This window comes from Arabidopsis lyrata (assembly GCF_000004255.2).
Source record: "Arabidopsis lyrata subsp. lyrata unplaced genomic scaffold ARALYscaffold_7, whole genome shotgun sequence".
In the NCBI taxonomy this organism is placed as follows: domain Eukaryota; kingdom Viridiplantae; phylum Streptophyta; class Magnoliopsida; order Brassicales; family Brassicaceae; genus Arabidopsis; species Arabidopsis lyrata.
In genome coordinates this window covers 3,549,419-3,577,099 of record NW_003302549.1, presented here as the reverse complement: position 1 = coordinate 3,577,099, position 27,681 = coordinate 3,549,419, and the positions used below count along the sequence as shown (strand labels likewise).

General features: G+C 35.8%; 5 protein-coding genes and 2 long non-coding RNA genes across 10 annotated transcripts; 3 read left to right on the top strand and 4 right to left on the bottom strand.

The window, feature by feature from the left end:
* The first annotated feature begins 596 nt into the window (after positions 1–596).
* Positions 597–1,268, top strand: LOC9303296 (lachrymatory-factor synthase). Its single transcript, XM_021018803.1, has one exon. It carries the CDS (start codon positions 648–650, stop codon positions 1,119–1,121), a length of 474 nt encoding a protein of 157 aa, XP_020874462.1. The 5' UTR covers positions 597–647; the 3' UTR covers positions 1,122–1,268.
* Positions 1,269–2,541: 1,273 nt separating this feature from the next.
* Positions 2,542–7,955, bottom strand: LOC9305309 (homeobox-leucine zipper protein ATHB-8). 3 transcript variants are annotated; one of them, XM_021018902.1, is made up of 18 exons: positions 7,579–7,955; positions 6,904–7,134; positions 6,660–6,819; positions 6,471–6,574; positions 6,203–6,293; positions 6,024–6,119; positions 5,827–5,940; positions 5,637–5,720; positions 5,404–5,559; positions 5,159–5,233; positions 4,969–5,075; positions 4,689–4,884; positions 4,419–4,604; positions 4,237–4,317; positions 3,767–3,901; positions 3,280–3,690; positions 2,931–3,086; positions 2,542–2,823 (listed from the first exon to the last, which is right to left on the bottom strand). In XM_021018902.1, the coding sequence occupies exons 2-18, from the start codon at positions 7,101–7,103 to the stop codon at positions 2,677–2,679; spliced, it is 2,499 nt and encodes an 832-aa protein (XP_020874561.1). In that variant the 5' UTR covers positions 7,104–7,134; positions 7,579–7,955; the 3' UTR covers positions 2,542–2,676. The 3 variants fall into 3 exon arrangements, with proteins under 3 accessions (XP_020874561.1, XP_020874560.1, XP_020874562.1); XM_021018901.1 differs by having other exon boundaries at positions 5,404–5,565; positions 7,579–7,942; XM_021018903.1 differs by having other exon boundaries at positions 6,471–6,571; positions 7,579–7,942.
* A 7,537-nt stretch (positions 7,956–15,492) lies between these two features.
* On the top strand, positions 15,493–17,109 carry LOC9303294 (GATA transcription factor 9). Its single transcript, XM_021016398.1, has 2 exons — positions 15,493–16,048; positions 16,152–17,109. The coding sequence occupies exons 1-2, from the start codon at positions 15,830–15,832 to the stop codon at positions 16,860–16,862; spliced, it is 930 nt and encodes a 309-aa protein (XP_020872057.1). The 5' UTR covers positions 15,493–15,829; the 3' UTR covers positions 16,863–17,109.
* A 1,766-nt stretch (positions 17,110–18,875) lies between these two features.
* LOC9305308 (peptidyl-tRNA hydrolase 2, mitochondrial) lies at positions 18,876–21,288 on the bottom strand. 2 transcript variants are annotated; one of them, XR_002330289.1, is made up of 8 exons: positions 21,135–21,288; positions 20,375–20,575; positions 20,031–20,091; positions 19,901–19,937; positions 19,737–19,822; positions 19,547–19,619; positions 19,236–19,275; positions 18,876–19,150 (listed from the first exon to the last, which is right to left on the bottom strand). XR_002330289.1 is itself a non-coding variant. In XM_021017067.1 (8 exons), exons 1-8 carry the CDS (start codon positions 21,174–21,176, stop codon positions 19,101–19,103), a joined length of 582 nt encoding a protein of 193 aa, XP_020872726.1. In that variant the 5' UTR covers positions 21,177–21,284; the 3' UTR covers positions 18,876–19,100. The 2 variants fall into 2 exon arrangements, 1 of the variants encoding a protein (XP_020872726.1); XM_021017067.1 differs by having other exon boundaries at positions 19,745–19,822; positions 21,135–21,284.
* Positions 21,289–21,434: 146 nt separating this feature from the next.
* LOC9305307 (nuclear pore complex protein NUP85) lies at positions 21,435–25,628 on the top strand. The gene is made up of 18 exons (XM_021017066.1): positions 21,435–21,936; positions 22,062–22,164; positions 22,319–22,429; positions 22,518–22,601; positions 22,705–22,776; positions 22,870–22,926; positions 23,050–23,169; positions 23,252–23,452; positions 23,568–23,678; positions 23,770–23,807; positions 23,902–24,058; positions 24,195–24,296; positions 24,404–24,460; positions 24,561–24,707; positions 24,808–24,878; positions 24,974–25,061; positions 25,139–25,195; positions 25,279–25,628. Exons 1-18 carry the CDS (start codon positions 21,560–21,562, stop codon positions 25,474–25,476), a joined length of 2,151 nt encoding a protein of 716 aa, XP_020872725.1. The 5' UTR covers positions 21,435–21,559; the 3' UTR covers positions 25,477–25,628.
* A 140-nt stretch (positions 25,629–25,768) lies between these two features.
* On the bottom strand, positions 25,769–26,729 carry LOC110226240. The gene is made up of 2 exons (XR_002330290.1): positions 26,156–26,729; positions 25,769–26,077 (listed from the first exon to the last, which is right to left on the bottom strand). It is a non-coding gene; the product is annotated as an uncharacterized LOC110226240 (long non-coding RNA).
* A 264-nt stretch (positions 26,730–26,993) lies between these two features.
* Positions 26,994–27,626, bottom strand: LOC110226238. The gene is made up of 2 exons (XR_002330288.1): positions 27,441–27,626; positions 26,994–27,043 (listed from the first exon to the last, which is right to left on the bottom strand). It is a non-coding gene; the product is annotated as an uncharacterized LOC110226238 (long non-coding RNA).
* Between the last annotated feature and the right edge of the window lie 55 nt (positions 27,627–27,681).

Sequence of the window (27,681 nt, the reverse complement as noted above, 5' to 3'; positions counted from 1 at the left end):
TCACAAATCGTCGATTAACAAACAAACAAAAAAGATAGAGAAACAAAGTATATTGACTTTCATTTTGGGCTCCATAGTGGATTTCACAAAGAAATTTAGACCATGCATTGCATTGTATTTGGGCTTGTAGGGTTTACTGGGTAGTACTTTGTTGATTTCTAAATGTTGGTGTTCTTAAATAAGTATGAGATTGATAAATTGAGGTACTTCTAACACAAATATATGTTACCATTTCATATCAAGTGTGATTTTCTAAATTAGTAAAAAGTTAAAACTATTAGCATTTAAGCAAATCAAATACCAATTTTATATGATTCTTTTCTGCAATATTTAGAAGTGTATCTAAAAGAAGTTGAATTTCAACATTTGAAAAGAAGTATAAATTTAGGTAATCATAGAAATAAAGAGAGAGTCCTATATATATAGAGAGAGAGAGAGACAAATGGAATAGATTTGTTTTGACATTTTGTCCAATAAAGCGATAAAGATCAGTTAAACTTACACGTCGACAAATGTCAAGACGTGAGATAAGGACCGAGGGTAAAATCGTATTTATACTCAACCACGCACTTGCTTGCCTTGGGCATATAAATAGGTTCTTCCTAGCAAAGTCGTTAACATAGCACCGAAGCAAATTCGTAGGTCAAATGGGAACGGAAACGGCGTCGTTTAAGTGGGAAGGCAAGAAAGTCGCTCAAGTCAACGGTGTCACGGCTGAGAAAGTCTGGTCGGTTTTTTCTGACTTTTGCAACGTCCAAGAGTGGTTCCCAGCAGTCGACACGTGTTACCGAGTCCAAGGAACCGATGGTGAACCGGGTCTAATCCGATACTGCGCCACGACCAAAACCAAGGAAGAGGAAAGCAGGTGGGCTAAAGAGAGGCTGGTCAAGATGGATCCCATTGGACGGTGTTTGAGCTATGAGATTCTCGAGAATAACGTTGGGTTCAGATCTTACGTGGCGACAGTCGAAGTAATGACAGTGGACGGTGACGATCAAGTGTCTCGAATCGAGTGGTCGTTTGTGGCTGATCCTGTTGATGGTTGGAAGAAGGAAGACCTTGAATCCTACGTTGACTTTTGCCTTCAACATATGGCCAAGAAAATGGAACTCAATCTGTAATATCTTTTTCTTTCTTAATACGTTTGTGTTTTTTACCTTGCAAGTCTAGATGGTGGTGGGTTTCATGTTAGGAAAATTAAATAAAAATGGCTTCGTACGTTACATATATTATTCTGTTGGTGGTATATAGTCTGCCACTACATTTTAGCTTGATAATTTTCGTCCATTACACAGCTGATTTGCAAACAATAAAAGTAAAATCTTTAACAAAATATATGCTAAAAGAATATTAACAACAAAAATATTCTAAAAGGATATGAACCACGAAGAATTGTTCTCTTTGAAAATTTATCGGAAACGACAGCATTAATTACAAGCGTTATACGAACGAAAGGGAGAATCAAATAGCTTTAGGAATTTATTACGAGTCTCGGGAATGGATTCCTCTGTTACGCGGCGGGAATTGCTATACGTCAGTCTTCTTCCTTGTCGGGCTTATTTGGACTTTGTTTGGGCCGTCATCTTTCATATATTAACAACTCTTGTTTGTAACAATGTTAAAGTTTAAAAAACTTGTCAGGTATTTTTTTTAAAAATACCTTTCTACATTATTTTCTAGAAATTTCGAAAGTGGTAGTCCAGTAGTCCCTAAATGTTGAAGAATAAAGACATGTTATGTGGATATATTAAGTTTCCAAGCTAATAAATCATGGTTTTTCATTTGTACACGAAGAACTGATTTGAGTTAAATGTTCCAATGTTAGAAAAATATACTTAAAGTCTTGATAACAACAACGAGGACATAGATAGCGATCTTTGAAAGAAAAGCAAGCGATCCTCAACCTCCTTTCCTCTAGCTATCTCGTCCATAAATTTATTGGTTCTCTTGTCAGCAGATCTGAACATAAGCTCAGGTTTACCTCTCACAAAATAAGTATCTCCAAATCCAAATGCCCAGATCGAGCTTAATCCTTTTGAATCCCTACCAACAAACATACAAAACCATAGATATATAGCGAGATTCAAAACTGAGTGTTGAGAGAGATAAAATTAATCTTGCAGATACAAAAGACTTACATAGAAATTAAGTTGGGAGAAAAAAGTTGAGTAATCGGGAGATAGTAATTGTAATGACGTCGAAAGGATTCTTCTGTGAAACTCTTCCGGATTCCATATGATGAAACTACGGTTGCTTGTGCTCCACGAGATAACTGAATCCAATGAAGGATCATCAACAGCCTCGTATACACCCACGTAGAATGCAGGCAACCTGATTGCGGCCTTATTGCTGTTCATCGCTCTATTTCACTTCAGATCTAAAAATCCCCAAAATTTTGTGGGATTTTACGAACGAAGAATGAGACAAACCCTAGGACGATGATACACAAAAACCATTGTCGTCATGAACCACCAAATTGTTTTGGGATTTTCACTTTGTTGTTTTCTAAAAGACCATAAAAAGTAAATAAAATTTTTAAAAAAGAAGTAAATAAATTCTTTCAAATTAGAGATGATAACTAAATACAAATTAACTAAGAGTTAAGAGTATATATAAATATATCTCTGGAAAAAAAGGGCTGTGTTTTGATAATTAAGGAAAAACTTGGAAAAAAGTTCATATAAAAGACCAGTTGAGGAACATGAAGGAGACACAATGAGCATCTTCGTCGTCGTTCAACACTTTCCATGCAACAGCCTTCTCGTATGTTACTGCTCTTCCCATGCTTGACATGCATATTCCTCCATCCATACACATAAACCCCTGCAAAATTTTTTTATTATTAATTAGTATTTATGAAATACCGTTAATTACACAATTTCTTTTTTTCAAACTTGAGCTAATTAAATGCACGACTCGGTCTAACGTACCTGTTGCATGATCTGAGGGAAGTCGGAGCATAAATTCTTCTTCCCGTTGTTGTTGTCGAAGATCTTGTCGAGAGTGATATCTTGAAGTGCCACCAACGTCGTCTCCAGCATGTCTAAACCAGCTTGGTTCGCAAATGTGAATACCGGCGCTAAGGCCTATAATGATCAAACCAGTCCACTTTCCTCGTTAGATTATGTAAGCATAATCGATGCTAAAAAAAGCATTAGGCGCAATGTTTTGGTCTATTCTAGTGTGCTTCGATTAGTTTTAGGGTTTATGCATTTTCATCACATGTATATAATTCGTTTTATGGTTTGTTCTTGAGTGAGTAGAAAGTAAGAAAATGACCTTGAGTGAGCAACACATGACAGCGTCAGGATGGTGCCAAAGAGACTTGAGAAGATCGGTTCCATGAGGTTTAAGGAGATCAACGCCAAGGTAACATCTATAGGAGTGAGAGATCCAGCGAGCGAGGGTGTGAGCTTCCGGTGACGCGGGTGGAGGACGCAAGCCACTTAGCTGATGGGAAGAAGGAGACAGAGCAAGTGCGACCCGTTGAACCGACGCGATCACACTTCTTACATATTGTCTAGCCATGGAAGCTACGTTTTCTTGCATATGCATCTCAAAAGCCAGCTGAAACGCTATAGTCATCACGGACTTTGAGTTTCCTCTGCTTCCACATGAATCTCCGGCTGTTCTGCTCCCTACGTCTAGAGCCGACGCTAGGTCTAGCGTTCGGTTAGGACTCAACCCCTCCTATATATTATTCGATTTATTAGTATTTGATTCAATTATAGTTAATGATTGTGATTGTTATATGAATTGAACGTACTGATTTGGAATCTAGAGGAATGATGCGGAAGCCAGAAGGAATGATCGGGGCATCATCAGAGAAAGAGGCGTCGATTGGTGCAAAGATAAGCTCTGCGCATGATTCAACTGCGTTCTCATCCACCCCACTGCACATCTATATCATCAAACCATAAAAATTATATTAGAATCTTTAATAATTAGTTACAACAAGACAAATCACGTCTCGCTACTAGAGGTTATCAATATCAATGAGAAAAAATTGTCACAACAGATAAATAAAATTTCAAATTAAAGTGTTTGCCTTTAGAAGTGTATGTGTGTTTGTTTTTTTCAAGTGGAACCACAATCTTTGAGATTATAAACAATTTAAACTATACGTACGTGCAAGAGGGAGGAGAAAACATAATTAACATTGTGTAAAAATGTTCTATTTATTTAAGATGTGAATGTGTTTTTCACATGTTGGCACAAATTGAAATTAGGTCTTACTTGCAGAAGGAAGATATCGGCAGGCATCATCATGTCTTCTTGGTAGTGCCCCAAGCTCTCAAGCTTAATCACTTCCATAAACTGTAAACCAGAGGGAAAAAACGGCATAAGTTTAATTAGTTTATTCACAAGTAGAAACGTAGTTACATTGATTTGATTTTGAGAATCTCTTGTACACTTGCCTCTTCATTCTCTATAGTGTGAGCTAGAGGAAGAATGACTTGACCGCCAAAGCTCCCTGGGCGAGGGATTGGTAAGCTACAAGGGCCTGCTTTGATGGCTGCGGCCGAATATGCATCAATGCTATTGTCTGCCCATTCTTGCCTATGTTCCCTCAAGAACCGCAGAAGAATTGAGGGTGGAACATTCTACATAAACAAATATATCCTTAGTGACGGATGAACGGGAGGAAATTGAGAATCTCAACTTTGAGATTTGATGAGCTGAATTACTTGTAATAACATGGAAGCTTTGGCACATAAGACCGCGCTAGGCATAGAAGTGAAGCCATTGGCAAATGGAAGACTTGAAGTCATCATCATCTTTGTGGGAGAGGAGTTCACAAGAAGAGTGACATCATCAATACCATCGCTCTCTAGAATGGACCATCCTTCATCGCTGAACCCATTAACTGCTTCGTTGAATCCTCTGACATTTATAAGAGACAATTTTAGGTTTTAGAGGATGACATAATTTTCTAAGTGTTTTTGCAGTGTGAGAAGCTCCAATTACTTGCTGAGCCTTTGGCTAAGTGCTCTAAGAGCCGCTGGTCTTCTTCCCCAACCTGTTACGTTAGGTTGGGAAATCTCTTGAGATATTTGCCTCAGATAGCGCAGAGCCTGCAAACACCATAAGTTATTACACACTGTTTTTTTTTTTTCAAAGACATGGACAACAATGCTTCTTTAATTAGCAATCTTACGGCCATGGTGGTTCTTTGGGCGAGTAACGTGGACGACTCATAGAGAGAACGAAGAACTTCGGGCACACTCCATGGCTACAAACGATTTCAACGAAGCTTGTTTTAATATCATTGGCACCAAAACTTATATAATAATGACTAGAAATAAAGATTGAATTGTGGAAACAGAGGAAACACTCCAGTTTCAGACCAAGAATTAGGTTTCTTGTGTAAGAAGAAAGAAATGATAAAACTTGTGAAGATACCTCAAGATCAAAATGATCAACAATGTGAAGAATGGATCCACCTCCTTCGCAGGGTCTAATGAGGTAACCACTTGGTAGAATCTCTGCTCTAACGAAATGAGGAGACGGAGGCATACTTGGCCCGTTTTGTGTATTGTTCAACGAGCGTTCGCATATCTGCAAGAATAACATTTTGATGTAGGACCATCTATTGATAAAGAGAAACAAAATATCGATGTTAAGAGAATAATTACCACAAGGCTCCCGTCTTCCATTACAGATGTGTAACGTAGCATCCAGAAGTCACGAGCTGGCGCCAATGTTGTCGGCGCATAAAGCTTTCATTAGAAAGAAAGAGAGAAAAATTTAGTCAGTCATTTGATTATTTGGTTTGTCCTTAAGATGAAATCATCAATCATATTTAAGGTTCTTGATCATCAATACCTGCATGTAGATTAGTTCAAGGGTTCCACCATTTGCAGTGGAGAGTACGTTAACAATATCTAGAGATCTGCAATCACGCAACCAACAAGGCTTATCTTTTAGGATCTCGGCGACCTGCGAGAAAAAACAGAAATGTGATTTATGTTCTTGGTTGATCTATGAGGACGTAACTATGAGAAATAAGTGAGAATACTTACCCTTGTGGGATCAAGACCCACAAGGCCGCAAGCACGGGCTGCGATTCCCGTGCATCCGTGAGAAATAGCAACGATTCCTATGGAATCCGGACCAGGCTGCAGATGAAATTAGTTATAGTAGGAAGTGAAAATGATTGAATCATAGATAATATAAAGAAAACGAGATAGACTTATTTTACCTTCATCCCAGGCATCTGGACCCACTCGACAGCGGTTCCAGTGGCCTTAGAAATGAACTCTGTTAAAGTTTCATCCGCAATGGACAATAATCTGAAGATATACACAACAAGAGATCCATCGATTTATATATATCCAAAAATTAACGAAGACAAAAGCTTTGAATGGTGGCAGAGAAACAAAAACTGACTCAAACCCAACAAATTTGTCCGGTCTGCCCAAAAGTGTATCAGGTTATTTTAAAGCCAAGGATGGTTGGTTCTAACTTACCCAGCAGGGCTAGCATCACGAGGCTGATGTTGAGGGGTCAAGTGGTGTTGACCACTCGTCACCACTGACTCACAGCTATTATCCGTAGTGGCCAAATTCCCCTGCTGAGAGAGCCAGACGATCAATTCCTTAACTTATGTGTCAAGTAATTCATGTGAATTGAATCAAAGATAAAATCAATATATCTACGTTTTGAGGATGTTGTCGAAAATAGCTGTTCTCGTAAACCAAGTGAGACACTTGCTTTTGCAAGCGGTCATTCTCTTCCATCAAAAGCTTGTTCATTGCCGTTAGCTTCCGATTCACAGCTTGAAGTCGAGAGGCCTCTTTCCGCTGTTTTTCTCTACACCTGTATAAACTCACAGCACCAAGAGTTATAAACCTAGAAATTTTCTTGGGTGTCAAGTAGTGATGAGAGTTAAGAAGAATGAACCTGCGGTTCTGGAACCAGACTTTTATCTGTTTAGGCTCGATGTTGGAGAGGATAGGACATTCCCGGATCAGTTGCTGGCGGCGCATAGAGCTCGGTTTAGGACAGTCATTGTAGAGTCTCTCCAGAGCTTCCACTTGTTCAGGAGTGTACCTCACGTACTTCCCGTTGTCAATATTGTGACTATTATTGCTTCCTCCCATCTTTGATCCTCTCTGATCTCTCTATTTGTTCCTTTATTACAAAAGTAAATATTTTTAACACAACCCAAAAAAGTATGTATTCTTGAAAGTGTACTGATTTCCCTTGGTATATTTCAAAGAACTTTCTTGATATTCTCAAAAAAGATATATGCATGTTTTTATCTTTCGCAGTGAAATTCGATATGTAATTAATTAATGAACTTGACACTTGATGAAATCTTGAAAAATCTCAAAGATCAATATAGATCTTGTTTGAGATTAATGACCTAATATAAATTGATTTATGAGCTTAGTATGCTCTTGTCTCTTATTATAAACATGAGCACAAGTTATAAAAGGTCTTTAAAAGGTTCAACGACGGTACAAAAATTGTAACTTTCTTCTGCATATTCCATTGGAACCTAAGAAAGATGCAAAAAAAAAATTCTTTGAGGAAAAAGAAAAGAGAGAGGGAGAGGGGAGGATTCTTAGATACCGTAGAATATTTGTTTCTGATCAAGCTGGTCTCTGGAAGCAAAGGAAGATATATAAGTTTCTTGCTTTCGCTGTGAATTCTCACAAACCCATCTGAGAAATTTCTCTCTCTCTCAAAAGTTCCAAATCCCTCTTTCTCTCTCAGTGGATGAGTAACTTCCTTCGGAAAAAACGGTGAAGCATGCTTCAATGGGAACTACAAGTTTCAAACCTCAGACGCTGCTACAGTTCAACCACTTTCTTCCTTACTCTTCCTCTCTCTTACTTATCTCTCTAGATAGATCCACAACGTGAAGAGTCAAGATTTGCGAAACTTGTATATAAGATTTGTAGTGGGATGAGAGAGAGAGAAAATCTTTAGTTTATGGGTGGGTGTCCTTTTTTTTTTTTTTAATTTTTATTTTAGGAAACTAATTAAATAGAAATGTGTGTATGAAAAATAAAAGAAGAAGACATGTGTGTCGGGCTGTGTTGAAAAAGAGAGAAGTGAGTACCCTTAATACCAGACAACCACCACTTCTCACTTTTCCCCCTTTTTTTTTTTTTTTTTTTTTACATTTTCAGTTTTGAAGTGTTTCTTCTGTTCCTTTTACTGCCAATTCGTTTGGCCTTCCTTTCAAATATACACTATGAAAAAGCACACACAAATACGTCACATCAATACATCATATACACACAAAACAAGTATTGAATTCAAAACCTTAATTCTTTTATTTTCAGTATGGTAAATTCATCATTTTCATGGGAATAACGAATTTAGTTTGCTCCTTAGAACTTCTTCTTCTAGTTCAATGTGTATGCGGCAGGAGGCGCCGCGCCATCATCTTTATTGTACAGAATTGGATAAATATCTAGGTTACTCCACCCTCCACAGCTTCAGTCTAGGTTAAAAACAATTTTTCACTTAAAAACCTATTTTAACACGTGTTAACAAGTCAAGGTTCTTCATGTACCCCTCGGCTTTCCAGTATGTGGATATCATCACCAAAGGGTTGCCAACATGACTTTCGATCCAGCTTAACCGTCAGACCACGGTCCGACGTTTTCACTGCGGGAGGGTGAAAGGATATGCCTTATTCCTCAATATTCTCATCTATCTCGTAGTTAGTTTCGTAAATATAGGGATACATAGTTGTGCAACTGAATTTACTTTAAATAATCGTCATTGTACATTGTAAAGATTGAGAGAAATTTCAAAGACTTTCAATACATGTTTCTTAACATAAAAGTTACATCTACATCACTGAAATCATCAAAACGTTGTATTTTGAATAAATCAATAAAAGCAATTGGTCGATGACATTTCAACCGATTAATAGGCTTAGCTAGATGGATATGTCTAATTAAGTGGCCTAAATATCGATTTAATCAGTCTAAACGCCTATCTTTAGACGATTTCCTAACTGAGTACTTGATGACTAACGAATTTTTAAACATTGAATGCATCATACGAGTAACAATTAATCAATCCAAAACAAACAAATTCTTATGCATGCGTATACGGATGTTAAACATTTTTTCGTCCATTTTAAAAAATAACATATGAAATTAAGATGTCGAAGTACATTTCCAATTCCATTTTTAAAATAATTTCGGGACTAGGAAGGTATATGATTTAAAGAAACATACTCTTATATAATAAATGAAAATTCAAATGGTAGTTGAAGAAAGGACAGAATGATGAAAAAGTTGCATGCGTCCTTGATTTCTTGTAACGCAGATAAAATCCCATGTAGTTATCATCATTATCGTCAATCATCATTCCTGATATAAACTTAGAAAATTTTCATAATATGATCATTGTTATAGTTGTGATATTTATAATGAAATATTTAGAACCAGATGAGACATGCATGCAAAATATATCTACATTGTCCCCTGTGATAAGGCACACTATATTCAAGCCCATGCACGATTTTCTTACATTACTCATTATTCACATCTCCGGTTCCAAATTTTGAGGATATATTGTAAGGATAGATACTGTTTATCTGATAACAATTGAAACTCAGAATATAATATTTAACACACACAAAATTAAGATCTTATCTATGATAGTATTTGGAACAAATAAATAGTTAGCCTTTATAAAAAAAAAATAGTTAGCTCAAATATATATGACGAATTGACGATCATTACCTTTTCTTTTTTTCTTTTTCTTAGCGTTTTGTGGGAATGTGATGCAGTTTTGTCGTTATTATTAACAAATAGGTTTGAAAAAAAAAAGCTGGATCATCATATGAGCATTCCTCATTTATTATTATAAATTTCTCGCAGTGTTATTTTTTTATCAGATAACAAATTAAATTATCCACTTTTCACTATAATTAATCTCATATATACTCCTTTGTGATTCACCTCAAGAACTTTCAGCTCTTCATGCAATTTAAGGGAAATATCCAATACCTTTTTAATAAAATATCTAGTTTAAATCTCTTCCATAAGTAACATTTAATATTAAGAAACTTAGCTTTTAAAATATATTTTATTAATTGATTAATTAGTTTGAAACGCTAATACTTTTCATACTCTATTATAGGCTGTGCATCAATTCAAATATTGGAATAAAGCATACTTAGTTGTCACTCATCATAATTTCTCTAACGGGGACTTTTTCTTTTATCTTCGATTGGCATGTGATTATATGTCAACGGTGCCAAAGGACCGTTAGCTTTCTATAAAGAACAACGGGCATATGTATATGTATACATGTGTAAATAAAATTTCTAAGCAATTATAGTAAATACTGTAATATTTTTAAAACACCTTTCTTAAAGCTTATAGAAAAAATAATAGTGGACCCTTTAATAATGAAGTGTATGCATAAGAGTATAAAGCAAGCAAAGTCGAAAGTTTCCACTAATTTAGTGGGACGTAATTTTTCTATTATTATTTTGATCTCTTTTTATTTATTGCAAGGATGACCATGAAACTAGAATGATATATTTATATGAAGGAATGATATAATAACCTCTGCATTTTTGCGACTTGTTAAGTGTATATACTCCTAGCCCCAAGCATTCGTTTCTTACCTAGATTAGTAGATTGAGTCTACATGAAAACACCAACTACACCAGAAAATTACTATAGATAAATATGGCGGGAGAACGTACGGCCTTTATTCGCCAACCTAAAATCTATTTCAACATCGTCATGAAAACACTAACAATTTTAATGCATTTTTACTAGAATATATTTTATGAGAAAACCGTAAAATAGGGATTATTAAATTTACTCTTATTTCATTAATTTTAACTTTTGTTTAAATATCGTATTACAAAAAAGTGAAAAACCAAAATTTTTGTAGTTTATAACCGAATACCTTTATAGTATAAAACCGATAATGGAGTAATACTTAGAAACTATAAGAAACTTTTTGGACTGGAATTTTGAAAATAAAATAAAATGAAATAAAAATAACCAAAGGAGGAGTAATTTGAAAAAAAAAAAGGTGAAAATAAGTATGATTAGTAAACAGAATGTAACTTTTTGGGTGGGGGAAGATTAAAACAAAATTTATCGAAAGGATGAGTAAATTGAAAGGATTAACCCCACACACAAAAAAAAAAAAGGAAATCAACTTTTGTTTTTTTGGGTATCATTTTGTTTTCAACATTAAGGCAAAGAGTCAATGCCTACCACCTGATTTGATTCTGTCAGGTCAATGCTAAGTCACCTCACAACTACCATAATACTTTCACTTTTCATTTTAATTTCTTAAAGCATGATTAACAATGGTTGCTTAAAAATGGTTTTTAAGAATATTAAAATAATAAATTTGTAAAAGTCATAGTTAAGAGATTGTATTTTGGATTAAAATTTTTGTGTGATTAATGGTAGGCTCTTAACAAGTGGTTCTTAGAAAAAAAAATATTAATATAAAAATAAAATTTATAATTATAGAAAATTTAATAATTGGTGCAAATTAAAAAAATTAAAACATACAATTTATAACATAAATAACATAAATATTTTTGTTTTAAACTTAATTTCTGGAATATTTTGTCCATAATCTATATCATCAATATCTCAAATAAACCTCAATGTAAACATAGTAAAAGAAGAAGAGACAGTTAAAAACTGACAAAAAACAAACATATAAAGAATTAAATTACACTACCCATTCAAAACATGACACGTGGATGGATCTTAGTGTTAATTTTGAGTTTTAGCTAAGCCAGTTTAATTTGGATCTTAGTCTTTAAGAAGATTTGTCTTTAATGTCTGAGCTAAGATTTACTTAAGAAATGGTTAAGACACCCCGTTAATGGTGGTCTTAATTTTGTTATCGTAAGAAATATTTGATTATTTAAAAACAAATTAATCCATGTTATTTTGATAGTTGACAAAAAACAAAAAGAAAATGAACTTGATAAAGACGGTAATAATGGCAGACCAGGTTTGGTGGGTTTGCTTCTTTAACGAATCCAAGGTTAAGATAAAAGGAAATTTATAACCCAAAATCAAGACGGGTTAATTGCATGATTTTCATTTTCTACTATTTAACTTTTTATCGTGTTATGTTATTTTCACACATACATTAGAAATTTTATTAATAACATGGTTTGCATATCTTTTACTGATTTACTGATACAATTTTTTTGGTTAAACCTAACATTCTTTCACATTCTCTACATGTGATACATTAGATTTATATAAGAAAATAAAATCTACTTAAATTTAATATTAATACATATATCCCATATTCCCATGATCAACTTTTTCAGAGACTAGAATTCACGTCATACTTACTAATCACGTCACGTAACTTAATTATATTGAACTCCAACGGGTCAAAACATCCTAAATATCGAAAAATATAGAATCCCAGCCTTAACTAATTAAATCATCAAACTGGCCTATATAGAATACTATAAAGACCACTCTTCAAAATCTGTTTAATAAGTTTGTCGTGAATAGGTTCCACACTTTATAGGAGTATAATATATACTGTGAGTCGTATAAGATTGTTAAAAAAACACACTCAAAATCTCGTATTACTAACTTAAATACGAGATCGAATACATTCCTTGTTGTTTATAATGATAGATACCAAATCCCAAAATGTAAAAACGAGGAAGGTATGTTACCATTAGGAAGAACACGAGCGCGTGAGAACAGTACACGTGTCTCATATTTCGGCGTGAAGAAGCTGTTAAAAAAAACTGGCTCCAGACACATTCCTTTCGACAATTGTGCCGTCCGTTTGCTCCGTCACTGTAACGGATTACTTATTTAATACTCTATTTCTATATTCCTTCCGTTCCATAAAGAGTGTCGTTTTAAAATTTTATTTTTGTTTCACAAAGAGTGTCGTTTTAGATTTTCAATGCAAAATTTAATGATTTTTTTTTTTTATGTTTTATGACTATTAGTATTATGCATATTGTTATATTATTGGGCAGATTATTTTAGGTATATAGTTAATGATATTTTTGTTTAGAAAAAACAAAAAATTTAATGTTTTCTTAATTTATGTGCAAAACTCTAAAATAACACTCTTTGTAAAACAGAGGGAGTATGAGGTAAGACAATTTCTCATGCTATTTTTCCACTTGTTGGATCGCGATCATAATTTTATATAAAATTTTAAATGGTTCAGTTATTTGAAAATGTTTCAAATAATTAATTAAAATTGGATCATAACTCTATATATGAGTAGACCATTTAAAAAAAAAAAGTGAGTAGACCATTTTTATTAAATGTCACTAATCACTTTAATCTGTTCAATACATTTTTTTTTTTTGTTGCTATTTCCACTTAATCGTATTTGTTATGCAGTAAGGTTATAGTGTTCAGTTCAACCTTTAGTATCCTATGATTTGTTGGATTACAAATTAAGGCTACTTTAAGTTATAAATTCAATATAAGTGGAATACCTTAAAGTACTAAAATGTCTAGAGTCCAGATAGACATAGATAAAAAAAACATAATAAATCCTTTTAAAAAAGAATAGAAAATAGAAGCCGTGAAACTAAAGATAAGAAATAAAATTTAAATAGTAACATTAACAGAAACAGAAAGTTGAAACAAATAAAATAAAAAGACACGCCAATATGCCAAAGGCGCACAAAGAAATAGAGCGGTGCTCAGCGTGGGCCGACAATTAAGTGGTGGGACCATTTTAAGCTGCGTTCGAGGCTAAACGGGCCACCACGGCCCATTACTGAATACTATTATATTTTAAATTATATGGATTAATTAGTGGGTGATTCCGTAATTCTTTATTGATTTAAGAAAGTTTATGGAGAATATTCGGCGGCCGCACTTTTATGCCAAACCAAATCTCTTCTTTAGCAAAGTGGTGAGATCTCTAATATTATATTTTAGCCGATTTAGCTATAAAGGCAATATCTGTATTTGCACACTTATTTCAATTTTCCTTATTAAACATACTACAATAACAAAATTACACATAATGAATAGTAGTTTCTAAATCCTCTCATTTCACTACTAAAGACAAACTTTCGAACCTTTCAACTTATAATTGATGAAAATGGAATATGCATAAATCAAATGAAATGTTAAATTTTGTTTTTCTGTTTTTTGGTTACTTAGGCTTTGGGCTTTCGGCTTTGGTCTAGACCACACATGTTATGTTTTTAAAATTTTGAGAATTATGAACTTTATGCCATTGGGCTTAAACTTTACATCTCCAGACCGAATAAAAACTATCACAAATAATTTGACAAAGGCCCATTTTATGTTTTGTTCAGAGAGCGAGATGGTTGCTCACTTCACAACTTAAAGCATACTATTTGTTTCTTAAGCCAAATAAAAATGTGTATAGCTTAAAAGGCTGTGAATATAGTTTGGTTTTGATCAGCATTCTTTTTATTTTTTATAATTATTGATCAGTATCCTAAGTAAACACAAGTGTGTGATTTTGAAAATCATCTTTTGCTTATTGAAAAACAATGTTCACCATGAACCCAACACATTGATTTAAAGTTGTATTACATGATTTACATCATAGATACTACATTTGAAGGCCGCAAGAAATATAAAATGTTATTACATCTGAGATGCTGAAGTCTTTAAGATTTTTTTTTTTTTTTTTAAGATTTGTAGTCGAAGAAATTATGCATATTACATGCTGCATATATACTTACAAAATTATTACATGTGAGTAAGTTGAATGCAACACTAAACTCATTAGAAACCCACAAAGTTGTGATGTTGATTGTATGCACCACTACAGTGAAGTTTTTCAGGAGGTTCTAATTCTCAATAAAGATCAACTACGAGGTCAAAGTGGATGTTATTAAAAGTGATTTTACATGGACGATTAAGATCACATTGATAATGAACCGAGAAATTTACCAAACATTGAGTTCTGGTCTGGTGATATAAAATATCATTTTTCAGCTCATGTACAAAACATAGCTCATGGGGTTGTTAGCCTTTTTTCTAACATAAAGTTTTTTTTCAACATCTTCTTCCTCATTTGAGATTTTCTTTCTGAGAATTAATGGCTCTTCCGTCCCATCTCATACCAAATCTCACTTTAGGATCGACAATATATCATATTTGAGTCATCTTATATGGATCAAACTCGAGTTTTTATATATATTATGTTAAATTTCATAGTTTCTAACTCGATTAACCTATGTCTCTTATATATTAATCTAGTTTTACTTACACTTCTAACAAGCTCGTTAAATTCTTTTGTATGCATTTTTCTTGCTATATTTTTAAGATATCAGAGTATTCGATTCATAGTATCGAAGTTGCAAATAAGATTTGTTTTTTTTTTTTTTTTTAATCATTTTCTTTGGTTGTACGTAAAGACGTAGACTAAAGATTACAATTTACAAGTTCTAAATTCAAGATAAAATATTAATTACAGAATTCAAGAGCTTGACCAAAAGTATACAAAAATAGTTCAATGCATTAGTTAGAAAATCATGAATTGTTTTTGGGATTCACCTCCCCTTGTTTCTAAGCAAATGTCTCTCAAGATAATTTCGTTGGTTATAATTTTAGTAAATCCATTTAATAATACAAGAAAAGAAAAAAAGAGTAACACACAGTCAAAGTTCCTCTGTTTTAGCTGTCCTCTGTCTCGTTCTCATCTCTCACATGAACCATAACTTTCTCTAACATCACTCTCCTTTACACAACCCTAAAAATAGACCTCTCCCTCTCTCTCTTCTTCTCCTTCTCTCCGCTACATTCTTCGCTCACCTCCCAAAAAGTCTCTTCCTTTTTTTCATTTATTTACAGTTCTAACCTTCTCTGTTTTTTCCCCAATGGAACGGCTAACCTCGGAGCTTTTCCTCGTCGCCGGTAACACTGACTCTTTCGTCGTCGACGACCTCCTTGACTTTTCTAACGACGACGGTGAAATTGACGACGGCTTTGACACTCTTCCCGATTCTTCCGCCCTCTCCACCGGCACTCTCACCGACAGTTCCAACTCCTCCTCGCTTTTCACCGACGGCACTGGCTTTTCCGACCTCTGTGTTCCGGTAATTTTCCATTAATTTTTTCACATCAATTGTTATGAAAATGAGATATATTTCTGAACTAATAACACTTTTTTTTCTTCTTATTTAATAATCACTTTATCAGAGAGACGACATAGCTGAATTAGAATGGCTATCAAATTTTGTGGAAGAATCATTCTCAGGAGAAGTCCAAGACAAGCTTCACTTATTATCCGGTTTAAAAAACCCTCAAACCACCGGGTCGACCCTGACCCACCTGATTAAACCCGAACCCGAACCCGATTTTGATCAATTCATCGACATAGATGAATCCAACGTCGCTGTTCCGGCCAAAGCGAGAAGCAAGAGATCACGCTCTGCAGCCTCCACGTGGGCTTCCCGCCTTTTATCCCTAGCCGACTCCAACGAAACCAATCCCAAGAAGAAACAACGAAGAGTTAAAGAACAAGACTTCGCCGCAGATATGGACGTAGACTGCGGAGAAACTGGAGGAGGACGACGTTGTCTGCACTGCGCGACGGAGAAGACGCCGCAATGGAGGACGGGACCGATGGGTCCGAAGACGCTGTGCAACGCTTGCGGAGTAAGGTACAAATCAGGGAGGCTCGTGCCGGAGTATAGACCGGCGTCGAGCCCTACGTTCGTGATGGCGAGACACTCGAACTCTCACAGGAAAGTGATGGAGCTCCGGCGACAAAAGGAGATGAGAGACGAGCATTTGCTGAGTCAGCTTAGGTGTGAGAATCTACTGATGGATATCAGATCCAACGGTGAAGATTTAGTAATGCATAATAATAATAACCACGTTGCTCCTGATTTTAGACACTTAATCTAGCTTCCTGTTTCCACGTGGATAATTTCGCAATAATTTGTTCTTTTCGTTTAGCTTTTTTTTTTTTTTTTTTTTTTTAACATCTTAATTGTTTTTCATTTTCTGCAGACTACTACTACTAGTACTATTGATATATTTGATAACTTTTGTTTTGGTCTTCGACTTCCCAAATTTTAAATTAGAAAGGTTGTAAAACAATTGTAGGCAGGGTAGAAACGAGTTAATTAATCACGATGTACGTATCAATCTGTTTCTGGTTTTTATATGTCGAATTAATAGCCACGAAAATAATTGAACCAACTAGAACCCAAAATGAATAATCCAAATAGTTGGTATTTCCCTTTCTCTACCGTTTTTATTTTTATAAAGTGTCAAGTGTGTGTGTGTGTGTGATTAATTTGGTTGCACTCGCCTGTGTGACGAAGAACTATATTATTACATTCAATTTAAAATCAAATTCAGAGGAACTTTAAGATTACATGAAACTGTATTTACTTATTCACCCAACGCACCGAGATCGATCCAAGGAGGATGCTCGTTCAAGGAGGATGCTCGATCTATCAAACTTAATTATTCCCCGAATTTCAACTTCTTTCACGTTTTACATTCTGACAATATTCGAGGAAATCTGATGCTTTAGTATTAATCTGAAATATATCTAGTATAATATAATAGGGACAAATACAAATTTGCACAGCACAAAAGTCATATAGAAATTACTTGTTCAATTAAATAAAGGAAAATGAAGCATAGATTGAGGTGCTCGTCACATGCATTCTCATGCAAACCTAACCAGCAAGTGGGCGAAATTTATGATGTATAGTAGTGTATTATATAGCTATTATAAAAAAATGGTCCTCCTCTTAACCAACATTCAATATTTTATTTTGATTGAGATATATAGGTAAAGGTCCACGGACCGTACTTGTAATGTCTAATTTCTTTTGGTTGAAGCGATCTTTATTATTAGATTTTATCTATGCACAAACAATTCTTATCACTCCATTCAACTTTACACTTTGATCTGAAAATTTAGTAATTTACCGATTGGTAGGCTTGAACAATGAACTCCTTTACAAAAGCCTATGCATTCCATGTACAGTAAATGAGATAATATAATACCAAAACTCTTTCGAAATTTCTCTCACTGTTTTTCTTTGTTTGTTAACTATCATCCAAACATAACTGTGAATAAAAAAAACATTTCTTATTTGTTAATAAACAATATTAGACATTGTTGTTTATGTTGGTTTATATCATATCAGAAAGGAAAGAAAAGAATACGTAAAAGCACACATATATCTAAAATTTATGGAGTCATGTGAGTATGTTGCGTATACTGTATGCCATGTGATGCATATAGATATTTATATAATAATGTGGAATCATAACGGTCCAACGTAGCGAGCTGAACTTTGGGGAAGACTTCGACGTCACTCAAAGAAAGTATCAAAAGCAAATCCATTCCAAAGTCACCAAATATGTTACATAAAAAAAAAAAAAGAAAGAATAAAACGGAAAAAAAGAAAGAATATAAAACTTAAAACATGAGAAGGACGATATACGCTACACACACATATACTATATACGAAAACTAAACAAACATAAGTAAAAACACTAATAAGAATCATTTCTAACAAAAGCACTGAGACATGTACGTAAAATTGAGGTAGTACGACGGGAAAAAAGTGTCACAGTACGTTTCTAGTAATGTCCGGAAGCTTTTTAAATGATGAGAGAGTTAGAAGAGCATGTCGGTACAAGGAGTGGTATTGTTAGATTCTCTTAAAAATCATTATATATCAGTAAAGGGAAAATAAAACTATATTACGATTATGATTTTTACAATTTTTTTTTTTTTTGTAAATAAATATACTTTTACAATTTTAACTTATTCATTTTTTTTTGTACTATTTCTACTATTGACTGCCGAGGGATCAATAATAGGCTAATAGCATAGTGCTATTGGTTAGACCGATCAATCTTGGCATTCATGTTCTAATGTACCCTTGTATATATGAGAATGTTTCCTTTATTAGTTTAAATTAGCGACGGTAAAAACTTGGAAGTGTCAGAATGTAATCGAAATTTACATGAATCCAACACTAATTAACCAACAACAAATCTAACATGAACCTTGTTTAATCATTACACAACAACACAACATGCCTTGCCTGAATTAACCTTAATCCTGGAGAAATCAAAATCTCAGAGGATCTACGCCAAGAAAAAGCTCCTGAATCAGAGTAAAGCCAGCCTACCAGTTATGGAATCAACCAACTCCTTTGGTCCTGCACAGAAAAAGTAATGAACATGTTGAGGAACAACACCTTGCTCTAGCTAGAAACAGAAGTTTAAAGAAACTATTGTCTCTACCGGGCCCAACTGCAAGAACTGTTCTTGATCCAGCCGCAACCTGTGAAAGGAAGAGTTTAAGTTTCCAGAAGAACTTTTTAGCTTACTCTTACCACAAAAAAAACCACACATAATTTTCAATTCAAGAACAGGTAATTTCGTCTTAATTCTTCTCGTGTTTCAATAAGTCGGATGGTGTTTTTGTCTTCTGTCTATTTGATTAGTAGAAACTTTCAGATTTCCTTTGTATAGGAGGAGCTTTTGATTATTCTTTCAGTCTCAATAATTGATCAAGCACGACAAAGTAAGAAAACTAAGATTCTTGTAATTACCTCTGTTCTGCCAGCATCAGCTACAACAAAAGTCGGGAGGCCAACGCTCTCAGCCGCCTCTGTGATCTTATTCCTGAGAGCAGAAAAGATAAATGTAGCTTTCAAATTTATTCAGATAACCTACTAACACAAGAAGTAAAGTAATCATATTTCTTGATGTGCATTTTGTCTGTTTCCCCAAAATTTTCACCTGCTTACATTTCTTGCTGGTTTTTGCAAGTGACAACTATCTTTGGTTGCCCGTTTTCCTCCCATCGCCTCAGAAGATATCGGTCACTAGAAGAATTAAGAATAAACATAAACCCCGTACTGATGCATTATACAAAGCAAACAACTCATTTCAGCCGAAATTACCTCTGCATCAACTCTGCATACATGCCGGTGGCAGCATCTGCGAATATTAGAAAGAAAGTCATTTTACTTTCAGGCCTAAAACAAAAAGTGGTAGTGTTCAAATTTCAAACACATTTCATAAGACACTTACGGGCACACTGTGACGCAATTTTGCCTGTCCTCATCTTCAAGTCTTGCCTAACTACCAATACCTGTGATCAGAACAAGCTGAAATTAGTGACACAAATGTTCTGCTTTTAACTTTTAGTCTAGAAATCTAACATCATTAAAAACTTATCACCATCCTTGTATAGATTATGCAAGTCTCTTTTATGAAGCTCAAATCTCTGTCATTTGATGGGTTTGGAACAGAAATCAGCTTATATTATCACTAGGTTTTGTATATAAGGATTTAAGTGACAATACTTTGCTCCAAACCAATAAAATCTAGGGCCAGAGACAAGAGACTAACGCTACACTAGATGATACACAAACCATTTTAAGCTCTTGGTCCTTGCCATTGCCAGGTACAGAACTCTGCTTCTGGACCTTACTCGATAAAAGTCTGCTCCTTTTCACTGGGGATTTCACTTGCTGTGATAAATCCAATATCATACCTATGATGAATCCTATCACAACCCCTGGTATGAGATTCTCTGCCCTAAAACTGCCAGATATCGACTTCTTCTCTTGTCTCTGATCGTATTCACCGGAAAAAACCCCACAAAAAAACATGTTTAACTATCCAACAAGAATACTGGTTTAAGGGTACATGACCAAAACAACAGCGTAAATAAAGCTCGTTTGTTGCAGTCCCAGTAAGATTTCAGAGATACAACATGATAAATTCTCCTTTAAGTGAGTGAGAAAAGAAGCAAACATTCAAATTTACACCACAAATCTCTAATTTTTATTTGCCAAATCAACCATGGACATACATAAAAGAACTTTAACTTCTACACTATGAAGCCAAACACTTGCACTTACAGCAAAGTAAAATAATTAGAAAGATTCAGACTTTGAAGCTTAACCGATTTTATCATCAATAAATAAAACAAGAAAGAGCTCAAAAGAACATTATATAATCCAGATTCCAGAATTTGTAATTTGTTTACTTTCAAATTTTCCAAATCATCACACTCGCCAACTGAGTCCATTCGTTAGTTGTGATTAAACTGGTCTCAATTCCTCAGTCCAAGCTAAAAATTTGAAAAAAAAGAAGCAACAAAACTAAGAACATAAGGCGAATCAATACCATAGCTTGAGGCTGCGAAGAGTTTCGAGACGAAGGCCACATGGTATGCGTCTGGCGAATTCTCCTCGGCGACAGAGGAAGAAAGCTAAGCCTTAAATTCGAATGCCAATGACCATGATGAAGAGGAGAGATAAGGACAGCTTTGTAACGGTAAACGTCAAGGTGTTCATATGTCTAATTAAAAAAACGACGCGTTGTTTGGGTGCTGAATGTACATTTTGGCAACATATATGGTCCAATTAGAAACGTTTTAAGAGTTTATAGCTACTAAAATATAAAATATCTGTCTACCACACGGTGCGTTTTACTGTCGTCGCTCTTTTTTTCTGGTCTGTTCCCAGTGGGAGTTCAGGTCTTCTCCCTCCGGAAAAGCTGAAACCCCAATCTAAAACCCTAACGGCCATTTCCACAATCGGAGCTCCAAAATGCCGGGTATAACTTCGGAATCCGGCGGTGGAGAATTGGTTTTGTCTTCGGCGAAGGAAAAAGTTCCGGTGTTGTATCCTCTAAGCTACGGCTTGAAGTCTCCGGTTCATAGGCTCTCCATCTCCTGGGGTTGCGGAAACAACCTACGCGTCACGGTTCTACGGAATCCGAAGTTACGCGATGATAATGACGGAGACGCTGGTGGTAAAGTGGTAAACGTTAGGCTTAGCGGCGAGGATGGCGAAATCAGTGACGCACAGTGGCGAAGGATCGCTTATGGATCGGTATCTCCGTTTGCGCTTTTGCAGAGCAGGAGAAACTCAATTTCCAGTTTGTCTATGATGGATATGAGTTCCTCTTTGCACCAGACTGCGTGGTGAGTACACTCAATGCTGAATTACTGTTTTGGCTTATTGTTGCATTTGAATGGTTTGTCAATTGAAAATTTAGTCGTATGATTAGACTTCTAAAGCGCGTTTGAGCATTTTGGATTGGTATCAGGTGGGAATACGTAATGGAATACAGCAGAGATATTAAATCTCTCCTTAGTAATACAATATCTTCTCCCGCTCCTTTGATTGAAGACCCAAGATCAGTTATAACGGTATGTAGGTGTTTCTGGTTCAATTCGATTAACTTTACTATGCTGTTATCGAGCTTTTATTTCTTATAACAATTTTAACTCTTCTGCGAGTGAGGCTATAGCTTTGAGTGTGGGAGCTTTGTTAATGAATTTTCTTGTTAACATACATTTGCAGAATGCTGAGGAACCAACTTCTTTAAAGGCTGCGTGGGAGTTGATGGAATTGTTTTATGCAGATAAGACATGTCTGTCTTGGTTGCCAGAACGGCTCGTCGATTGGCTATCTGTAATTTGTTTCTTCCTTCAACACTTAAGCTATCTTAATTTTGAAAATTTTAGAGTTTTTTTTTTACCCACCATTTATATCATTGCAGGACTACGATATACTCCTCTCAAGCTCACATCCAACAATCTACTCAAAGCTTGAGGATTTCCAAAAGGAACTTGTTGGCCTACAGGTTTGCTCCTCTCTAAAGAAGTCGATAGAAGAATTGGTAGTTTTCTTAGATAATAAGTGATTGAAGAACTGAATTATCTTAATGGGTTTATGTGCCATTGCAGGCCATCGAGGATGATCCTAGATACTGGGGAGTGATGGCATCTGCTTTATCAGTCGGTTGGCTAGAAATAGTGGTTAGTACTTTTTTTGGGATTAGGGGTTCTTTGTAATTTGATCTTGAAAATTTACAATTTGAGAAATTTTCTACCCATACTTTTTATATTCAGGTGAAGTTGTTACACTTACATGGTTCTTATCAACTAGACCAGCTGGGACATCGTGAGGTTAGAATGAAGTAGTTCATGTTTAGGATTTATGTCATATGAAGTGACTAGCTTCGTGCTAGTACTTTTTTATATGCACATATTTCTGACTATTCATAATGTAATACAAATTTGATGAAGTAGACAGAAAATGGTCTGGTAGAAGCCCTTGCTGTTCTCATTTCAAAAATGCCACGAATGCGTCCAAAACTAGAAGATGGGAAGTTTGGTGAATGCTATGCAGCAAAGCCTGACTTTATGAAGGTATGTTAGAAAGATGTATCATTCTTACTCTTTTTTAGTGTATTTGATTATGTGTCTAGACTCATCTTGCCCTTTTTGCCAGACACGAGAAAGATGGCAGTCTCAGATAACTAAACTAGAGTGCAGTGCCTTCTGGGTTCAATGTGCTCACCATCAGACCCGCGAGGGCTTGAGAAATATGTTGAAGATCATGATGGGAAATGCTGATTGCCTCACAGCTGCGACATGTAACTGGATGGAGCTTTTTGTTTCACATCTTCTTTATCTCAGGCCATTCACGAAGGTGAATTGCTATACTCGCTTTTTGTCTATTTAATTTGAGCCGTGTATTTTTTACTCGATCCCTATTATTCAAATAGTAAACTTGAAAATCCAATTAATACCATTTTGCATTGCAGGGATTAGATGGCATGCATAGCCTAGCCCAGAAATGTGTTCAGTCAAAGCCATGTAACACTTTCCATAAGCTTCTAAGACTGCTTATTGGAATTCTTGGAGAAAATACTGAGGTCAGTAGTACATCTTAAACCTAGTCAGAGGTGCATCTGTTTCAGCCCTTTGCCACTTTCTAATCCAGCATGGTGTAATTAAATGATGCAGGTTGTTCTGGCAGAGTGTTCCAAAGAGTTTGGCTCCTGGTAGGCAGGCAGTATTTGTTTCGTGTTACTAAGTGTATTGAGTACGCTAGACTATTATCTATATGAATCAGGAAGACTATTCATGTTTTTTTAGGATGGTTGCACATGCCATGGAATTATTGACAGCTGGAAGCGATGAAGGAGAAGCTCTTGTACATGAGGAACAGCGAAAGTTGGGTGGAATCAACATGGAAGAGCTCCACAGACTTGTTTATGCTCAAGTTCTTTCTTCTCATGCTTTGACCTGGCAGGTATCTTTCTTTTATGATATATCAAGTACCTTTCCTGTAATCAAATCGGTACCTTTCCTGTAATCAAATCGGTACCTTTCCTATTACACTTCTTGTTTTATCAAACTCTTCCTTTTTGTGTTTGAAATTTTTGCAGATAGCTCCTATTTATCTAGCATCGTGCGAGAAACAGGGATTAGGCTTATTAGAGTTGTTGTTCTACAGGCAGCCTGTTCAAGAGAATCAGTTGCTTATTAAGGTTTCGTTTATTCATTTATACATCAATTTCTAGTTCTGGTTTGTCGTTTAAAATTCTAGGATCTTGTCAAAAGCCTTCACCTGGTACTTATGTTTCTCCTGTTCCAGAGCCTAGAGATTTGCCGTCTATATGAACTCAGTAATGTCAGTGCTAAACTTATGAAGGTATTGATAAATTGAGGCACTACTTTACACCTGTGTTCTCTAATCTCCAAATTTGGCGGAAAAAGGAAATACAGATTTAATTTGAAGTTATGGTGTTCAGATTTCTGGAGTACATCATTGGAAACATGGGAGGAAAGGCTCTGGGATTTTCTGGCTCCAGCAAGCTCGGGATGAACATTGTCTCAGCATGATTGCTCAACAGCTGTTTGACTCTGTTGGAAAGTCATTGTCTGATGAAAGCCTAAAGGTATATATTCTAAGCCATACTCAAAGCAAATTTCAGTATATAATTTTACTGTTGGTTCTATCTGTGCACTAGATGACATTGTTTCATTTGATACATGCAGCAATGGGAAGGCCTAGTCGAGTTGCTGGGTTCGGAATCACAGATCTCTGGTGGTCTCGATTTTCTTCACAAGTATTAATCATCTCTCTCTCTCTCTCTATGAAATGACTTGTTCTTGTAAAAATCTACCCCAACATTATTAATTGATTATCGATGCCATATTCCAGGTATAGAGATTTCAAGAGATCGCTGAAGCTAGTCCATGATGGAAAAACTATAGACGCAGCTTATGAAGCCGTAGAGAGACTTGTATGGGTGTGTAGTACAACATCTTTGTTACCCATTTTTCTCCACTGAATTTATTGGGATTAATGCCACTTGAATTACTGCAGCTAATGAAGAGCGCTTCTACTCCTCAACGCTTCTGGCTTCCTCTTCTGCATGATTCAGTAAAGAACCAAAACTTGTTTTCTCTCCTTTTGATTTTCCAAATACGAGAATGCGCAACTAAAAAGAGTAATTGTTTGTGCAGTTGAAGCTGTTGAATTGGCCAGAACGTTCGCTGTTGAATGTAGCACAGACCGAACTGATGTTGAACAAATTACAAGAGCTATCAATTGCAAGGTTAAGACCAGGCTTCATAGAATCTGATTTGTCTGCTCAAGCTGTGGGTTCAGTGAGACTTGCTCTGGCCACCAATCTCGGAAGAGCTTTTCTGGAAGAATGTTAGTGCCGGTTTGAGGCTAAATCAATAGCTGGATATCTATCTATTTGTGTATCTGGGTTTTGGGGGTTCGTACGACATGAACTCTGTATTTTTCATATCAAAGTAGACTAGTAACACTCCAGCGACATTATATCAAAGCAACCTTCTTCCGCATTTTTATTTTGTTTCAATCATATATTACGTAAACCAAAATAAGTTAGTCCACCTAATGTGTCATCTTTGATTGAAAACTGAAAAACAAAATTCGATTTTTGTTAATAAAACCGGTTTAGTTAGTCCTTGAAAACGACACAGCTTTAGCTATATTTTTATTTTGTTCAACTCAAATCTATCCAGCCAGGCACACTATCATCAATTCACAGTACTTGAGAGATATAGCCAGCCATGGCGACCAGAGCTTTGCTCGCCGTTATATCTGCGTCTCCGAATCGCTGCTTCATCTCTCCGAGCAGGATCAAAATCCAATCTTTAACTTCTTCAAGTCATTATTACCAAAGACAGAGTAGAAAAATCCACAGAATAGCTCGAAGTTACTCGTCTGACTCGGATTCCTCCGTTCTTCAGCCGCCGGACGTGTCCGGAATTAAATGTTCCCTACGTTTTGCTGATGAGAAATTAAACTTTTGGGATTTGTAGTGCCAATTGAAAATTTCTGTAAAAAGATTGGGCGTTTGAAAATCACCAAAAGACATGCATGATGAATGGTGTATCTGGGTTTTGGAGCTTAAAGGCTAATTTGATGGATCCCACCACATCATGGCCCATACTATCGGTGTATGTGTAAACAAGTAGGGTTCTTCTTGTGACACGACATGCCGCGTGTAAGAAATCACAGAATAAGCCCTGCCTCTTTGTCCATAAGAGTCCTTGTTATGATTCTGAACCTCAATGTAAAGCACGAATAAGCAAATCACAAACCATAACTAAAATGAAGACCAATGCGTAATGTCTCATCCTGCTGCTTCCACAAACGCTTCTTCTTATGGAGTCTTTTTGGAGAGCGCGTTCACCTGATCTTGGAGACTCATAATAAACCTTTTCAGCTCAATGTACTCGTCAACGGTTACCCTTTTTTCTCCGACACGCTCATCTGCCTTATCACGCGGTGCAAAAGAGCGGAGGTTTTCTTCATGGCCAGGGCGATGAAGCAAGAGTCAGCAGGCCCCATACCGATCTACAACTCCGTCTCTGCTTCTAGGGCATTTGCTTACACGGTATGTCCAGTCGGTGTTTTCGTCGGGCTTTATACGAGCAAGTGGCTTAAATGCTTCCAAGTCCGACGAAAAGCACCGACTCGACATACTGTGTAAGCAAATGCCCTAGAAGCAGAGACGGAATTGTTGATCGGTATGAGACATACTGACTCTTGCTTTATTTCCCTGGCCATGAAGCAAACCTCAGCTCTTTTGCACCGCGTGACAAGGCAGATGAGCGTGTCGGAGAAAAAAGGGGAACGGTGGCAAAAGTTCTAAACTCGGAGCATGGTCATGGTTAGGATGAAGGAGAATCAAGAGCTTTTACGATATGCAGCGAAAATTTTGCGGAAGAAGGATTCTGCATCAGGCTCAAACTTCAAAAAGAAGGAACACAAAATCAGTCAAATATAGCAGAATCTGAAGCAAAGAACGCACATATAATCAAAGAAGCAAAATAGCTCCATGAAAAGAAACCTTAAGTTATGACATATAATAATATACTTTAATACTAGCACTCATGAAGAATAGTTGAAAATTCTGACAAAGTAACTTGAATCCAAGCCAAGTCAAACACGTTTGTTCGAGTTTCTTTCTTGATAGTATATAATAGGATGTTGAATTTTGACTAGCTGAAGAATGACACGATACGATTTGGGTTGAAACAAGACATGCCCTAAATTAAACAATTCCTAAAATTCCCAAAGACATATGCGCTGATTACAACTCCAAAATTCCCAGAAGAATATGAGAGAGAGAGAGAGAGAGACTCACATCACGTCCGGAGGAACAAAATGATCTCACTGCAGATCTCAGCATCATCATCGGAAAAATCGCCGATCTATTCCTCTCTCTCTCGAAGGAAACTTATTTGGGGAAAACTGATTTTAGGGTTTTGTAATGGGCCTATTAATGGGCTTTTGTTTTATTTCGTTATAACTTAGTCCGTAAAAGTCACCAAATGTGTGTCATCTTTGATTGAAAACTGAAAAACAAAATTCGATTTTTGTAAGTG

Coding starts and splice junctions, on each gene's coding strand:
- LOC9303296 (XM_021018803.1), top strand. CDS start 648: ATGGGAACGGAAACGGCGTCGTTTAAGTGGGAAGGCAAGAAAGTCGCT.
- LOC9305309 (XM_021018901.1), bottom strand. CDS start 7,103: ATGGGAGGAAGCAATAATAGTCACAATATTGACAACGGGAAGTACGTG. Junction 6,575..6,659: donor TTCGACAACATCCTCAAAAC/GTAGATATATTG, acceptor TGGCTCTCTCAG/CAGGGGAATTTGGCCACTAC. Junction 6,120..6,202: donor TCCAGATGCCTGGGATGAAG/GTAAAATAAGTC, acceptor TTTCATCTGCAG/CCTGGTCCGGATTCCATAGG.
- LOC9303294 (XM_021016398.1), top strand. CDS start 15,830: ATGGAACGGCTAACCTCGGAGCTTTTCCTCGTCGCCGGTAACACTGAC. Junction 16,049..16,151: donor TTTCCGACCTCTGTGTTCCG/GTAATTTTCCAT, acceptor TCACTTTATCAG/AGAGACGACATAGCTGAATT.
- LOC9305308 (XM_021017067.1), bottom strand. CDS start 21,176: ATGTGGCCTTCGTCTCGAAACTCTTCGCAGCCTCAAGCTATG. Junction 20,576..21,134: donor CTTCGCAGCCTCAAGCTATG/GTATTGATTCGC, acceptor GAATACGATCAG/AGACAAGAGAAGAAGTCGAT. Junction 19,938..20,030: donor AATTGCGTCACAGTGTGCCC/GTAAGTGTCTTA, acceptor TAATATTCGCAG/ATGCTGCCACCGGCATGTAT.
- LOC9305307 (XM_021017066.1), top strand. CDS start 21,560: ATGCCGGGTATAACTTCGGAATCCGGCGGTGGAGAATTGGTTTTGTCT. Junction 21,937..22,061: donor TCTTTGCACCAGACTGCGTG/GTGAGTACACTC, acceptor GATTGGTATCAG/GTGGGAATACGTAATGGAAT. Junction 25,062..25,138: donor CCGTAGAGAGACTTGTATGG/GTGTGTAGTACA, acceptor GAATTACTGCAG/CTAATGAAGAGCGCTTCTAC.